Source organism: Aptenodytes forsteri, unplaced genomic scaffold (genome assembly GCF_000699145.1).
Source record: "Aptenodytes forsteri isolate BGI_AS27 unplaced genomic scaffold, ASM69914v1 Scaffold179, whole genome shotgun sequence".
In the NCBI taxonomy this organism is placed as follows: Eukaryota; Metazoa; Chordata; class Aves; order Sphenisciformes; family Spheniscidae; genus Aptenodytes; species Aptenodytes forsteri.
Window position 1 is genome coordinate 2,002,586 of NW_008795378.1, and position 14,116 is coordinate 2,016,701.

Sequence of the window (14,116 nt, forward strand, 5' to 3'; positions counted from 1 at the left end):
AAAAAGGGAAAAAAAAAAAAAAAAAAAAAAGCCTTGAAACAAGAAAAAAAGATAGGAGGAGTCCCAAAGCCTAGTAATAATTTTTCAGTTTACCATGACTTTGATGAGGCCTCAGACCCGACAGTCATATAAAATAGACACTGCTATTTCAAAACAAGGAACATGGCAGGCACCGTGTAGAAAAGAGACTTTTTGTTATCTTACATGCTTTTATAGCAATGCAGGGGGAAGCAGTAGGGCAGAAAAGCATGAGAGCTCGAATTAGAATGGGTTAGAGAACTCTGTTGCACAAGACATGCACATGACGAACAAAGCATCGCAATTGTCAGTCTTACCATTTCTCCCTATATTAGTGACCGAGGTAGGCATCAGTGCATTCGGTCAGAGATAAAGGATTAGGGAGAAAGAAACTCATTGAAAAAGACTAAATTCCACAATTGTCTTACGGCCATACTCTCATTTACTGCATTTCCAGTTTACCGTTCCAGCAGGGCGACTACAGCAATATTAATTATGGTTGCAAAGGGAGCTCTTAAAATCTATCCCGTCGACACGTGAAGAAAACAATGGAAAACTTCTATGGCTGAGATGCAAACCCAGTTTATTTTTTTAATCGTGAAGCAGGAGTATTTTGCAAGCAATTTGTACTTTGGTTGTTGGTGACCCACACCTCCCGGCGGGCTCCCACCGGTGGACAGCCACACATTCTGCTCCCAGGTCTGCCCTCCCTGCCCTGCCTGCCTGGCCTCTGACGTAGGGCAGAGACTCCCACGGACATCAGAGGGCTTTGCATCAGACCCGTAAATATTAGTATACCAAAAAAAGCTAGTTTTTTAACAAAAGGATCAATCCCTGCTTCCCAGCAGGTACCTGTGATGGGTATTACAGATCCGTCTCCAAATCCAAACGCTCTCTGTACCTTTAAAGAAAGGCTCCTTATCATGGTTAAAGAGAGAATGTGCTATTACAAGAGTTTATTTTCGATGCCAACATGTTTGGAATTGAAATGCAGTCAAATCTGCAGTCATGACAACAAATGATTTTAATTAGTGCTGCAGCAGCTTCTATGATATGATTGTTTCTTTTCCTAAGTAAGAATCAATGAAAATTTGAACAGCTTAACAACGCTTTCCATTTAGAGTATAAAATACGCTCTTTATTGAGCACTTGCCTTTGAGTTGGATTAGAGCTTTCTCAACTTTGAAAAGGACTTTAGGACTGCATAAAAGCCTCTTAAAATTGCAGCTGAAATTCCTGCAGTGCAGGACTAGCACTAAACCCTTCACTATCACAGCAATGGACCGTGAAAATTACTTCTTTTTGGCACCTTCCATTTCTAACGTGCTTCAAGGCACCCTATCAGCCTTCTTTGGTCATCACTAGAAGATAGTCAAGTATTTTAAAAATCAGCTTGATTAGTTTTTAATAACTAATTTGGAAGTTATAACAGCAATAATACTCCCAGACAATATCATCAGATAACTTGTATTTCCTAGTTAAAGCTTTGCCTCGGGATGGTTAATTCTTTGATGCTATCATTTTCTCTAAGTAATGAGCACTTTGTAGGATTAAACGGCTTCACTGAGTTGCTCTTGGACCAAAAACAATCTGACAACTAGAAAGAACGTGCTCTGTAGTTCCACATGTGTTTGAAATGTTATTACTGAGGGTGACATAATACATAAGTTAGCAGTATCAGTGCTCTTTAATTACTTTTAATTACAAAGACTTCTTGAGATTTAATATTTGCTGGAATCAAGTCAGATTGGTTTCCAAAAATCACACAGCTCATTGAACTTGAATTTAGCACACATGCTGCCTCTATTTAGACACTGATTTATGTGCTTTTTTCTTAACAAAGCACCTCATTAAACAAAATGCATTGCTCATGTTTTATCCAAGAGAACAAGTTAACTAACCAGCACATCTTCCTTCTTTCGTATCTTTTATTTTTAGAGGAAAGAGGCTGCAGGAGAGGCTGCTGGTACAAGTGCTTTCCATTACAGCCCCGCAGTTACCAGTATGAGCAGTGTGTGCACAGCAATGCATGTGTGAGGCAAGTTAAATGCTAAATCAGGAATGTTTGGTCTCTTCCCATGAAATTTAAACATTCACCATTGCCAGATGCACACACTTTTAAAATATTATCATATGGTGAAGAAGGTGTAATTCAGGACTCTTATTTTTTTAAGAGGATGGATGAAGACTACCATTGCCCATCAACATTCAAGACGGCTCCGCTGACTCTGGCTTTACAGCTGATGGTTTGGTCCCTGAGAATGAATTACCCACTGTATTCCACTGCTCTGTTTTCCTTTATTTGCCAAGTGCCTTCGTTCCAATTAGGCTTAAAATGCATTTCAAATAGTGTTCGATGGCCCCTCTGAAATCAGTGGGTGGCCAGGGGCTGTAGCTGAGAGCAGAATGTGGTGAGCGGTGCAGGCTGCCTGGACCACCGCCACAAGAAACCTCCGCTCTCGCTCTCTCTCTTTCAAATACGCCCAACAACGGCAGCACCCTTTGCTCCACGCATGAAAGTTGGAGTGCTTCTTGCCACGGCCTCCATGCAAGTGGTCTGGCCAGCAGGTTTCAGGCAGCCCACGGCTGAGCAGAACACACCGGCAGTGCCGCTCCCCTCCCCGCGGGCAGGCTCCCTACGCCGAAACGCAATCGTTTGGTCTCCCATCTGACCCAAGATTGCATCGCCACCTTTTTCAATGTCAGCACCAAGAAAACCCGGTTCGATATTAAGCGCTAACTAGTCAACCTTGCATAGGCATGACCCACTGAGAAAAGATATCACTAACCTCATCTATAGCTTTCTTATAGCTCTGTGGGTAAAGGAAGAATAATCAGCATCAGAGGAAACAGATCGGGACAGGAAAAAGCCAGAGGAAGGGCAAGCAGGTTAGAAATAAAATTAGAATTGTTAGCTCAATGCTGTGGAGTGTAGAGAAAAAAAACATCAACAAAACATTAATACACATTAAAAAAGAGAAGCAGTGGAAATTCATTTTGTTATTAGGCCGACTCTGCAGTTTTAAAATACAAATGTCAACAGCATTAAACCAGGAGGAAACACTTCGGATGAGATTTTGCTCAGAATAATAAAAAGGGAGCGTACAGAAACCACTACCAGCTTTGGTTTTAAGCTGTGAAGGCTGTCGGGGGCCAGTCGCCCAGCCTTCCCGAGCAGAGCATCCCTCCGCCGGGCTGCTGTGGGGGGACATGCAGCACGGAACACAACAATGTGCCATCGGCAACCACCGCGCCCAAGTTAGCAAAGCCCTTAAGCATCTGCTTCACATGAAAACACAGGCTTAAGTGCTTTCCCCTAGACTTGGGCTCCTGATAAAAACTCATGCACTCTCTTAAGCATTCAAATCTCCCACGGGCTCTCACTGTACCACCGCTTTCCAGTCTCTCCGCTGGAGGAGCAATGGTACTAGCCTCTTTTTTGGGGTCCCCACGGTTGTGCTACTGCACCGAAGGGAAATGTGGCCAAGCCAGCTAGGAATGTTCCCACGGAAAATAATTTAAGACTCACAGCGGGTCGGCTTGGTCGCGTCACGTCCCTGTTGTCTTCCTGCTTTACCTTGGCGGGCTCGTGGGAGAGCACAGGGGACCCTTCGGGCTTGGCGTTCCCTGGGTGAAAGGTAAGCAGAGAGAGTGGGAATTAAAACACTGCCGAAAGCCATCACTGCATCCCATCGCCTGGGATGGGTGGGTGTGGGGGGCTTCACTGTCCTCCTCCTTGTGCCGAGGCACTGGCAGCCCCTTCCCCAGCTGTTTGCCCATGAAGCGCAGGAAGATGGTGGTGAAAGCAGACAAGGACATCTCAGGCTCAGGACTGGATGCCCTGTAAATAGGTAATTTTTGTCCAACTAAAAGTTTCACTACGTTTTGCTTCTGTTGTCTCGAAAAATACTCCTGGCTCCTCTCTACCTAACTGTATGGAGTGTCCCTCCACAGAGCGACAGAAACCATAATCCGGCCCAGCCTCCACTGACAGCCTTCTTGCAGCGTGACTGCCCTTTTTTCTACTAAAGAAACAAATTCACTCTGCAAAAGAGCAGGGCATGTGATAAATTAAAAGCTCTGCAGCATCTGACATTGCTAGGACATTATTTGTCACAGGATTCCTCATTAGTAAAAAACAAAACCAAACCAAAAAGGACAATTAGCGATAAACTGCTTTTATTGACTACCTAGAGAAGTGATGATTTCAACAACAGACATGTCATCTTACGGCCAAGTCATAAAAAATTCAAAGCATGGAGGCAGTATTTGTTTTAATGCGCTTCAGCCCTGGGGATTTATACTGCGGGGCTGTACTAGAAATGCAGATGTATGGGCTGTATGTGCTTTAGCAACTCCTACTGCGATTAAACGGGGGAATGGAATATCTTTAGGAGTGGCTCTAAGATGAGAGGAAACAATTCGGCTAGGAACATAAACCCAGTGTAAGCACGGCTGCCTGGTGAAAGCATTTCAGAGAAAGCTTCTTACGGGCTAATTCACTCCTCTGCTCCCATCTCAGGCTTTGCACAAAGATGAAGCTCAAAAAAAAAAAAAAAAAGGAAAAAAAGAGATACCCACCCAAAGTGAAACACAATCCGAAAGCAACCATCACAGAAGAAGTGAGCTGGGGTCAATGAAGATAGGAAGCGCGCTGGTATTCCTTTTTTTTTTTTTACCCTACAGCATAACCCCCATCTCCTTTTGTCTAAGTTACTTGGCACTGCAATGCTTCAGTAGAGTGCAGGAAAAGCGCAGGCTGCCATCGGCATCCTACATCAGCATCCAGGCAAAAGGGAGTGTCAGCATCTCTGTTTGCAAGGAGGCCAGCTGGTCACAGAAGTACATCAGAAATGATGAATCCTTTGATTTTTTGATTTTTTGAAAAGCATACGTGAGATCACAGACCTCTTGTCCTTCCTGCTATCAAACAAGCCTCAGAAAGCACACCCGGTGCCAAGGGACATTTTCAAGAACTCACCTCTGACTCTGTTGCGCTCGCTGGAGCCAGCCTGAGAGCCGGGCTGGGACCCGCCCTGGGAGCTGGGCTGGGAGCTGGGAGTGCTGGAGCTGGAGGAGCTGCCGCTGCTGGTCCTCTGCAGCGGGCTCTCCACGATGGGCTCCGTCCTCCTCAGGTCCGGGTTGCTGCGGGAGCACAAAACAGAGGGACACTGTCAGATGGTGCTGCGTGTACCTCCGGGGCTTCAGATCCTTCCCACACTGACAGGGACAGTTGGAAGGTGAGGAGACACCTCCTCTGCTGGAGAAGACAGGGCTGAGGTCTTCTCTTCTGAAGCTATTGAGCCTGCAAGCCCCACTGAAATCCATGGGAGCTGAATTCGGCACTCAACATCTTTATGGAGGTGGACCAAAACCATGATGAAAAATTGGCTAGAGGAGCTTTCTACTCTTATTTTGCCAAATTCAGCAAAAATTAAAAGATTCTTTGCTCAGAACTCCCCTTCAGCCTGTAGATGTGCAATGCTGGCGATATCTGTATTAACCACCAATATTCATCATAAAAGCAGGAATTTGCAAATCGCTGTTAGAGAAATAAATATTTCAGCGAAGAAAGGATCTCAAGTTTGCAACAAGGCTGCAGATCACTTTTGCCACTTAATCACGTCCCCAATTTTCATGGCTTCACTTTAAACTCGCTTGAGATACCCACTTTTCTTCCTTGATTTTTTTCACCCTTGTGAACATACACAACTCTAGAATAAAAAGCACCCTGGACACACGAAGAGTGAATAATAACTCTTAGAGTATCAGATGCCTTTAGGAAATTAATTCTTATTTGGCACTGAAATGACATCAGAAGACATGTTCAACGCAGAGTTATGCAATTTGGTTTTATACAATATTCCTGTTAAGTGATCTTATTCAAAGTCCCGTTAAAAATTTATAGAAAGCTTTCTCCATTGAGTCCAATTAGGACCATGCGTATGTAAAAATGCGGTAATACTGCCACATGACATAATGCAATTGGAGGGTGTGCACATGAAGTGCAAGGTGTGCGGACTGTGCACGCCGCGGCCCTTGGAGAACGACCAGAATTGTGTAAATTGTGCAGAGGCCCATCGCCGTAATGGCGTTGTTGGCAGAATCGTTTGGACACTGCTTAGCATGGATATTATATAAAATGACTGCCCAGTGGTATCTTGCATTGACACAGGTGGGTATTAAAATGATGAGAGCAAGACAGTAACTTTCTGTGTGCAAGGAAATATCCCCTCATTTGTTACAATAGGGTAATAAAGAAAAGAAAGCATATTTTAATAATATTTAAATTTATGCATGGGAGGAATCAAGAACCAATAGGAGAGGTGGTTAAAAAGGAAAATTGGAGAAACGCTACATTACTGTGAGAGAAATGAAATGTGAAACTGTTTCACTGAATACTTAGTTTAATGGACATGGTAGCATCCTAGTCATTTCGAATTTTCATCAGACTGAAGGCCTCCAGCTCATGCTGTACAGCTGACATGTCCTTAGCTAAATTAATTCATGAAACGTATTTGAATAAAACAATACTAGTGTATTTACCTGTACTGACCAGGACTGGGACCGGGAGGCTGAAGGAAACACTGGGCAACCTTCAACTTGAATCCCACAGACTCCCATTATCCTTTTTACTTTCAATACTATCACTTACTAGGACCATGCAGTCCAACACCCCTCCGCATTTTAAATTGTCCTTCAAGCAACAGCTAATTAAAAGAACATTTTCAAGAATTCAAAGTGCTTCAGCCTTAAGCAATAAAGAGGAACCAACCATGATATGCATGTTTTTTGTCTAATTTAAACAACAACAACAACAAAAAAGATTCCTCCTCCTTCTGCTACCCCTGCCAGCTGCTCTAAGCTGCTGCCCGCTGTACAGGAGTTTGCTGATGCATGGTTGGGGCACTGAGCTGGAAAGAAAGGCGTATGCTGAAAACTGGTGACAGCACATGGCTACAAACATCCCAGTGTTCGCTTTTTGACCTCACCCTAAAAGGACAAGGCAGGAAGAAGAAACCAAGGAGCTCCACCACGCAAGGCTATGTGGAACACGTATTTACCCTGAGATCTGCCTGTCTGAGGTCCAGATCTGCCCATGATGCTCTGCAAACCAGAGACAAGCTCTCGCATGACTAAGCCACATTTTTTCCATCCGGCTCGGAGCAGAGCCTGTCAACTCCCTGCTCGTTTTAAACACGCCCAGGGATAGCTCTGGCATGGCAGATGTCAGATGCGGTGCAACATCCTTCGTTGGGGTGCTACAAGCACGCCCTGCACACCACTGTGCTGGAGAGCTCGATCCGGCTAAGCTAAAGGCCCTAGTCCTAGGAAGCTGAAAGGAATTTAATCCTTGATCTACAACTAAGGAAGATCTCACCAAGCTGTATCGGTGTCTGTCCCCTGGCACATTCCTCGGTCATTATCTGTGAAAAGCTGCTCTGACGGTAGGAAATGTATGGTATGTATCACTGAGATCTCTCCACTGGCTTATATGGATCCCCTTATATGCAAGAGGTGACACTGGAAGAACCAGAACCTAATTCCACTAAAGGGAGCGCCCAAATTCCGATTTGACCCCATAGCAGCAGATGCAGCATCCACCTCTAAACCCTGCAATGCCCAGGAACGTATTCAGCCCAGGGAGCAAAAGCTCCAGGGATCCAAGCGCTCATGACCTTTGCTGTTGTTACAAAATACTAACGAATGCAAAACTAGTTCATCCCAGTGATAAGAGAAGCATTGCAAATCTCGTGTTGTTACCAGTGAGCAAAAGCAGGGCTAGACCCCAGCCCATGTCCGGGCTCCCCAGCTGGGCGATGCCAGGAGAAGCGCAGGCAGTAGCACACTGGGATCACTCCTGCTTGTCCCCCCCGGTGTCCGTACCTTGCCCGAATGGGCTGGGAGCCCAGCCGGGGCCCCAGGGCGCTACCATTCCCTGGGGAGTTCTTCCTCGCCAGAGCAGGGGATATGGAAGTGGTTCGTTGAGGCACCTGGAAAGGAATGGAGACGTTCACCGTCACCGAGTCTGCCCCACCATGTCAGGCAGCCGTTGGCACATCTGAGAGATCACCTTTCAGCACTGCCTTAAGACTTGATTTACAGTTGATTTCCCACTGAGAGATACACAATATTTATAGCAATTATAAAACACAAAGCTCTCAGCTTTTAGAAGGAATCACCTTAGTGTGAGAGAGAAACGAGCTGCAAAGGTGCAGTCAGGGATGCTCCTGGCAGAGAAGCCCCGAGCAGCACACAGAGCAGCCCGGCTACCATCAAACAGGGCATTTACTTTTTCAAAAGCTGAATGTACACACACACATATATAATCTAAATCCAACAAACCCCAGAAAAGTAATTTATAAGGTAAAATTCAGACTGAAGTGCATTTCAGCAGCTACGGTGGAGCTTTTAGCATCTCTAGTTCAGATACAACATGCACCAGCAGAGAGAAGGTGTTGACTGGTGGACAAACAAGAGGATTGACAGTGGAAAGATCCAGATTGAACCACCTAACATTCTCAATTAAACCCTGTGGCCTTTGCTGAGCTTTGGATGCTGCTGCCAAAACCCCGCTGCCGGCAGGACAGCTCACCACCAACACCGCCAGCAGAAACCCAAAGCCAACCACAATCTACAGGTGCTATGGCAGGTAACCCCAGAGGCCTGCCTCTTCCCGTGGGAGCATGGGCATCGCCATGTGGCCACAGGCGTGGTGGTCTCATCCCCCCCAGCAGCACAGGCTGACGTGGAGAGGCACGATGATACTCACCATGCAATACCTTGCACCAGATAACAGAGAGGCCAAGGGCTTGGCGGGATTAGCAAAAAAAGAATTAGGCATTTTTTTCGAGAATAAACACGCAGTTATGTTAGGCAAGATAAAAAGATTTAGAAAGTGAGCGAGCTTTATATTCTGCGACATCGCTAGCTACAGCTTGTCTCATTGAAAAACAACATCCCCTCCGGGTAGGGTAGTCTGCAGTCGGGACCTGGGGAGTTTTTTACCTTCCTCTGAAGCATCCAGCCATAAGCACTGGCAGAAACAAGACCCTGGACCACAGAGACAGCCGGCCCTGCCTCACGGGGCAGTCCTTTCGTTCCCGCTTACAAACACATCAAACGCACTTTGGGCAGTAAAATGTGGTCAGACTCCTCATGGGTACTACTGCCGACACGACAGCGTTCAATGTGATCTGGTGGGGACCCCTTCCACAGCTCATGTTCCCCCAGTTGAGGGGGAGAATACTCCATAGTGCTGGAAAACAGCTTTTCTCCAAGGAGCAGGTGCTGTGGTCTCACCGCGTAGCACATTAGTGCAGTTAAGAGATGCTCTTCTCAAAGGACTCAAGGGAAAAGCCAACCTTAAATTGCAAGGGGTTTCTCAAAACTGGGTTAAAACCAGGCAGCCACCCTTCTGCACTACTGAGGAACAAAGCACACGAACAACTCCAGGAGCTGTTGGCTTGCTTTTCCTCTTAAGTAAGCACCAATGTCTCTTATCACCTGGTGGTAGGAGAAATAGGAATATTATTAACATATGTGACATGCCACCATAGATCCCTTGCACAGGGAGGCTTACCTCGTAGCTGATAATTTGCTCTTAAAAAGGCAAGTCACTTACTTTGTTAACACACAGAAATACTGCCTCTCAATCAGGGACAAATACTGCCTCACTGTCACTAATCAATTTGTAATCATTTTTTCTCTGTAAAAATCCTCCCAGGCTGAGCACTGATTCACTCTAAGAGGAGCTTCAATGGCCAAGTTATAACTTTTCCAAAATGAAGGTGTATAAACAATGCGATCGAAATACTGGTCCAGAAGAGTCTTAATTAAAGAGGTACTGCCAGATGCTGCCAAAATGTCAATGAAGGTATAAAGCTGCTGGAGCCTTTACAAGTCTTCCATCAAATATTGATTGCAACTGGAGGCACTGTACCTGACTAAAAAGGACCCGTCTCATTGAGTATGACAAATTTTATGTTCCTATAATTCTATTTAAACAGAAGGTTGTTTTTTATCCTAGGGAAAAGAGAAATTAATTTGCTTTGGCCTCTGTCCAGGCTCAAGAACTTTCTTTGCTGGAGGGCAACACTATTTTGCAGCCCTGTGTGTGCACCTGAGAGCAGCTCCCAGCATCTCGAGCAAAACCTGCCGTGGGAAATGCAGCCCCCTGGCAGGTCAGTACCCACTGTGGAGCCACAGGGGTGGGCTCAGTCCTGCCCTCTCTGCTTTGCTGGAGGTGCTGAGCACAGCACCGTCCCGCGGAGACTTAGCTCTGGGATTGCCTCTTTGACGTGCTGAAAGTGAGGAGCGATAGTGTTACCTTTGGTGGAATGTCTTCCTCCTGCCGTAACCAAGAACTTCGGTCAAACTTTTCAATGCGAGGGGGCAGAGGAGGGTTTTCTGAGGTGGGGTCCGAGTTCTGCCTTGGCATCTCAGTGCGGTGAGAGGTCACCGTCAGAGCCTCCTGAAACCCAGCCAGTCCCTTTGCAGGCTGTTCATGCAGTGACTGAGACCCAGACAAGGAGCTTCCTTGGGATTTCACAGTGACCAGATGTGGAATCTAAGCACCAAGTCAAAACAGAACTATCAGTACAAAATGGAAAAAAAAAAAAGGAATAAAAAAAATATTTAAAAATTTGATTTAAAAAAAAAGTTGATTAGCACTTTGGATGCACTAAAAAGCCCCCTCGGTTTGAGATCAGCACTGCCTTGGTTTCAGGAACTTCTGACTTCAGTGCAAGATCTATTAAAAATCATGCTCGCACAGCTCAGCCTTTTAAAATCAGGCAATGTCATGCTTCAGTCCTGACCGCTCCTGCATGTGCACGCTGATACGGCTCGTACCGACAGCCCCGCACCATTCTGTGAGTACCACCCCAGGAGCAGGGGCAGGCTGCTCCCTCCTGCCAGCTCCCGCACACTCCATGCCCACCCCAGGCTCTGCCTGCCGCTGGCCGCATTTCCAGCTCCTACGCCTGCACCTCTAAGGTTGTGCTAATGAGGTTTGGCATGGATTTTCCTTGTTAAAAATGAAAAAAGAAGGAAACAATAATAAATAATAATTAATAAAAAAAATTGTCAGGAATTCTGAGGCCTAAATGGCTTAAAAAAAATAATCTTGAGGCATGAGTTTCTATACGTCTAGGTAGCCCATATCCCATGGATCAGCCCTATAGATCTAAAGGTTACAAGTGAAAGGAATACTGACATCCGTTTTGGGAAATCTGAGAAATTCACAAAGTTAAGAGTTTGTGAAATCAGAGCTTCTTCCCACGACCCTGTGAAGCTGCACTTCCTTGATACAGGGGGGCTGTAACTTTTATTTGACATTTCTACATACATGTTTATGTACACATGTACTTATAGCATGTGTATATGTGTATGCATGCATACATTTACATGGGTCTCTGGGTTTCAAACAACCTTTTCATTAGTATTTTATTCCCAAACAAAAGTCTTTGTAGCTGTTGACAATATAGGTTGTCAAACAGGTCACTGAAAAGTATTTGGTCAATCAGAGAGATTACGGTGAAGTGGGATTTTACCCATTTCCCAACATATATAGACCATGTACATTGGGGAAAAATGAACTGTATGTTTAAGGGCTTTCCTGCATGTATTTTGTTTAAAGCTGGCATCGTACTGCTGACCTAGAGGTGCGCATACCACACGTGGATGGCACTTAGTTGGCACATTTTCCCATAGGAAGCCCACATGGACAGGGAGCAAAGGCTTTGTGCTTCCCTCTGAAATCTCCGCTGGAGTCTGTGGATCTGTGGGAGCACTTCCAGGGGCTGGACCAGAGCCAGCACTGACACTCGGTGCAGAGCTTTCGGTGGCAGAGTACTTACAGACCTCGCGGCTGGGAGGAATTTTTAGATGGTCATGGTGATCTATGCCCTCTCCAGATGTGTTTGTGACTGATGTCAGCTCAATGGAAAACCAAAACAAAACCTTGAATTAAAGCGGCAAAGAAAGCAAAATCTCCTTCTGATGATCCTCAGCATCAAAGCGTCCCCGGTCTTTTGTACCAGGTGCTGTGTTTTTTTAGTCCTTTACATAAACCAGATCCAAAGAGGAACAGAGCAACTGCCGCACTGGACCAGACCAGCGGTTCCTCTCGGTCCTCCAGCTTGTTTCTGGCAGTAACCAGTACGTGATGCTTCAAAGGAAGGTATAAACCAGCGTGATGTTTCTAACACATGGAGGCGACAAGAGGAATCCACTCATGAATGTAAATGCTGCTCTTACTTACGAATACGCTTAAGGCTGAGAAACCAGGGAGCAAGGCACTATTTCCCTCTAATCCGCTCTTTTTCTTGTTACCTTACCAGCACCCCCAGCATCCTGGCTCCGGTAGGTGAGCCTGCCGGGGGAAGCACCATTACCTGCGGGTCCACAGGTCGGAGCAGGGGTGGGGTCCGGGCCGGCTGCACACCGCTAATGCTGAAAGACTCCGACCGAGGAGGCAGGTTGGGGTCAGAAATCCTGTTGGCCACCTTATGGGGCATGGCCGGCGAGCTCTGGCGATTGAGCCGGGAGCGCTCCTCCACCTGTGGCGAGACAGGGAGAATGGGTGAATGCTCCATAAAAAGCCATTTCCAATTGAAAACCAAGGTATGCATATATATAGGAAGCTCTTTTCTCTTTCTCTTTCTCTCTCTCATATATTGTATGATCATGGAATCCAGGTTACCAGCAGATTGTGCAATAAATGCATTTTAAAGACACTGAAAGGACTATCTGTATTTATGTACATAATTAATTTCTGAATATGAAATGGAAAAATAAAGGCAACATGCCTCAGAGGTGTTTCTAGAAGATGACTCCTGAGAAACTCTTGCTTCTTCTCAAATGTATCTTTAAGCAAGGGGACCCTTTTCCTTCACTACTATAAACACCACGAGGACTGCTTTTGTTTGATCTGAATAAAAGAATAAACATGGCAGCCAGAAAATGGCTGGCTTTGATCTAGATTTAGTGAGTCTGGCACCTTGTCATGTATGGAAGGGGATAAGCCTCTATTACTGATAGAGAAATAAACCCAAAGCCCACTGCTTTCAATTACCCTTGATCGAAACACAGTGCTTTCAGCTAATCCAGACATATGTGCAATCTGGGTGCTCCTGCAGTTAGACTCTATGCATTGATATTCATGCAGCATATGCTATGCAGAATTTTTGATACCTCGAGATCTGACGTATATTTTCATTTACGTATCATTAACATGTTAAATACCCTTAGCGTGTCTTGATTCCATTATGTACAATGTCATGTTAAAAGGCAATCTTTAAAACAGGTTTGCCTGGAAAGAACCACAGCTCTTCTTTAAGTAAATAAATACTCATGAAACAAAAGAGCCATTATATTAATAAAAATGGATCTTTTCCTCTTTCAGGTACTGCGCAGGAGTCAGAGTAAAATTTAGATAAGAGATTTGTTTATGGACTCTTTCCTTTCTAGTTCATGAGGAACCACCCGGGCCACTGCTGTGTCCCAAGAGGTCATCACAACTTCCCTAGGCACTGCCCACCAGCTAGTAGAGGCCATGCAGAGCTCTGTTCAGTGATGTCCACGACAGCGGAAGCAAGGATGGAGAGCAGGGCAGGAAGGAGAACTCGCTCTGAACAAGGGAGCAGCAGCCAAGCCTTGGCACAAACGACAGCAGGCAGAGACAGTGCCGCCGCCGCATCCTCCGGCTGTTTGCAGGTGCTCTCCGGCACGCTGCCAAGCCGTAATGCACGGCTGATTACGGAGGACTTCAAAGCTTGCATGGAGGAGAAGACAGGAGAGTGATGAAATGGGGATGTCTGTGTACTGGGAAGGAGAAAGGGGCTTGGTTTTCCCACTGCCAGCATCTCCTCACTAGCACTTTGTTGCACCAGCACAGCAGAGGATGCTCTTGGGACTCTCCAGCTGTATTTCATAGAGCCTTACTGACTCCACCATTAAGCAGAGAGGGGGAAAAAGCAGCAAAACCCTGCAGGAATTCATCATCGCTCCAGTTCCAGCCATCTCTAATTGAACTCAAGATTCCCCTCAAATAGGAAACATACCTAGCAGCTTCTGTGCAGGTCCCAGTGGAAGG

General features: G+C 45.7%; 1 protein-coding gene across 1 annotated transcript in view; it reads right to left on the minus strand.

Moving 5' to 3' along the window:
- TNIK (TRAF2 and NCK interacting kinase) overlaps positions 1–14,116 on the minus strand; it is a 138,951-nt gene that overhangs the window by 19,276 nt on the left and 105,559 nt on the right. Inside the window, exons 15-20 of the mRNA XM_019472411.1 lie at positions 12,417–12,581; positions 10,349–10,588; positions 7,906–8,012; positions 5,000–5,163; positions 3,548–3,645; positions 2,808–2,831 (exon numbers count right to left, since the gene is read on the minus strand). Of these exons, the coding sequence (XP_019327956.1) occupies positions 2,808–2,831; positions 3,548–3,645; positions 5,000–5,163; positions 7,906–8,012; positions 10,349–10,588; positions 12,417–12,581 (798 nt within the window). The remainder of the gene's footprint in view (positions 1–2,807; positions 2,832–3,547; positions 3,646–4,999; positions 5,164–7,905; positions 8,013–10,348; positions 10,589–12,416; positions 12,582–14,116) is intronic.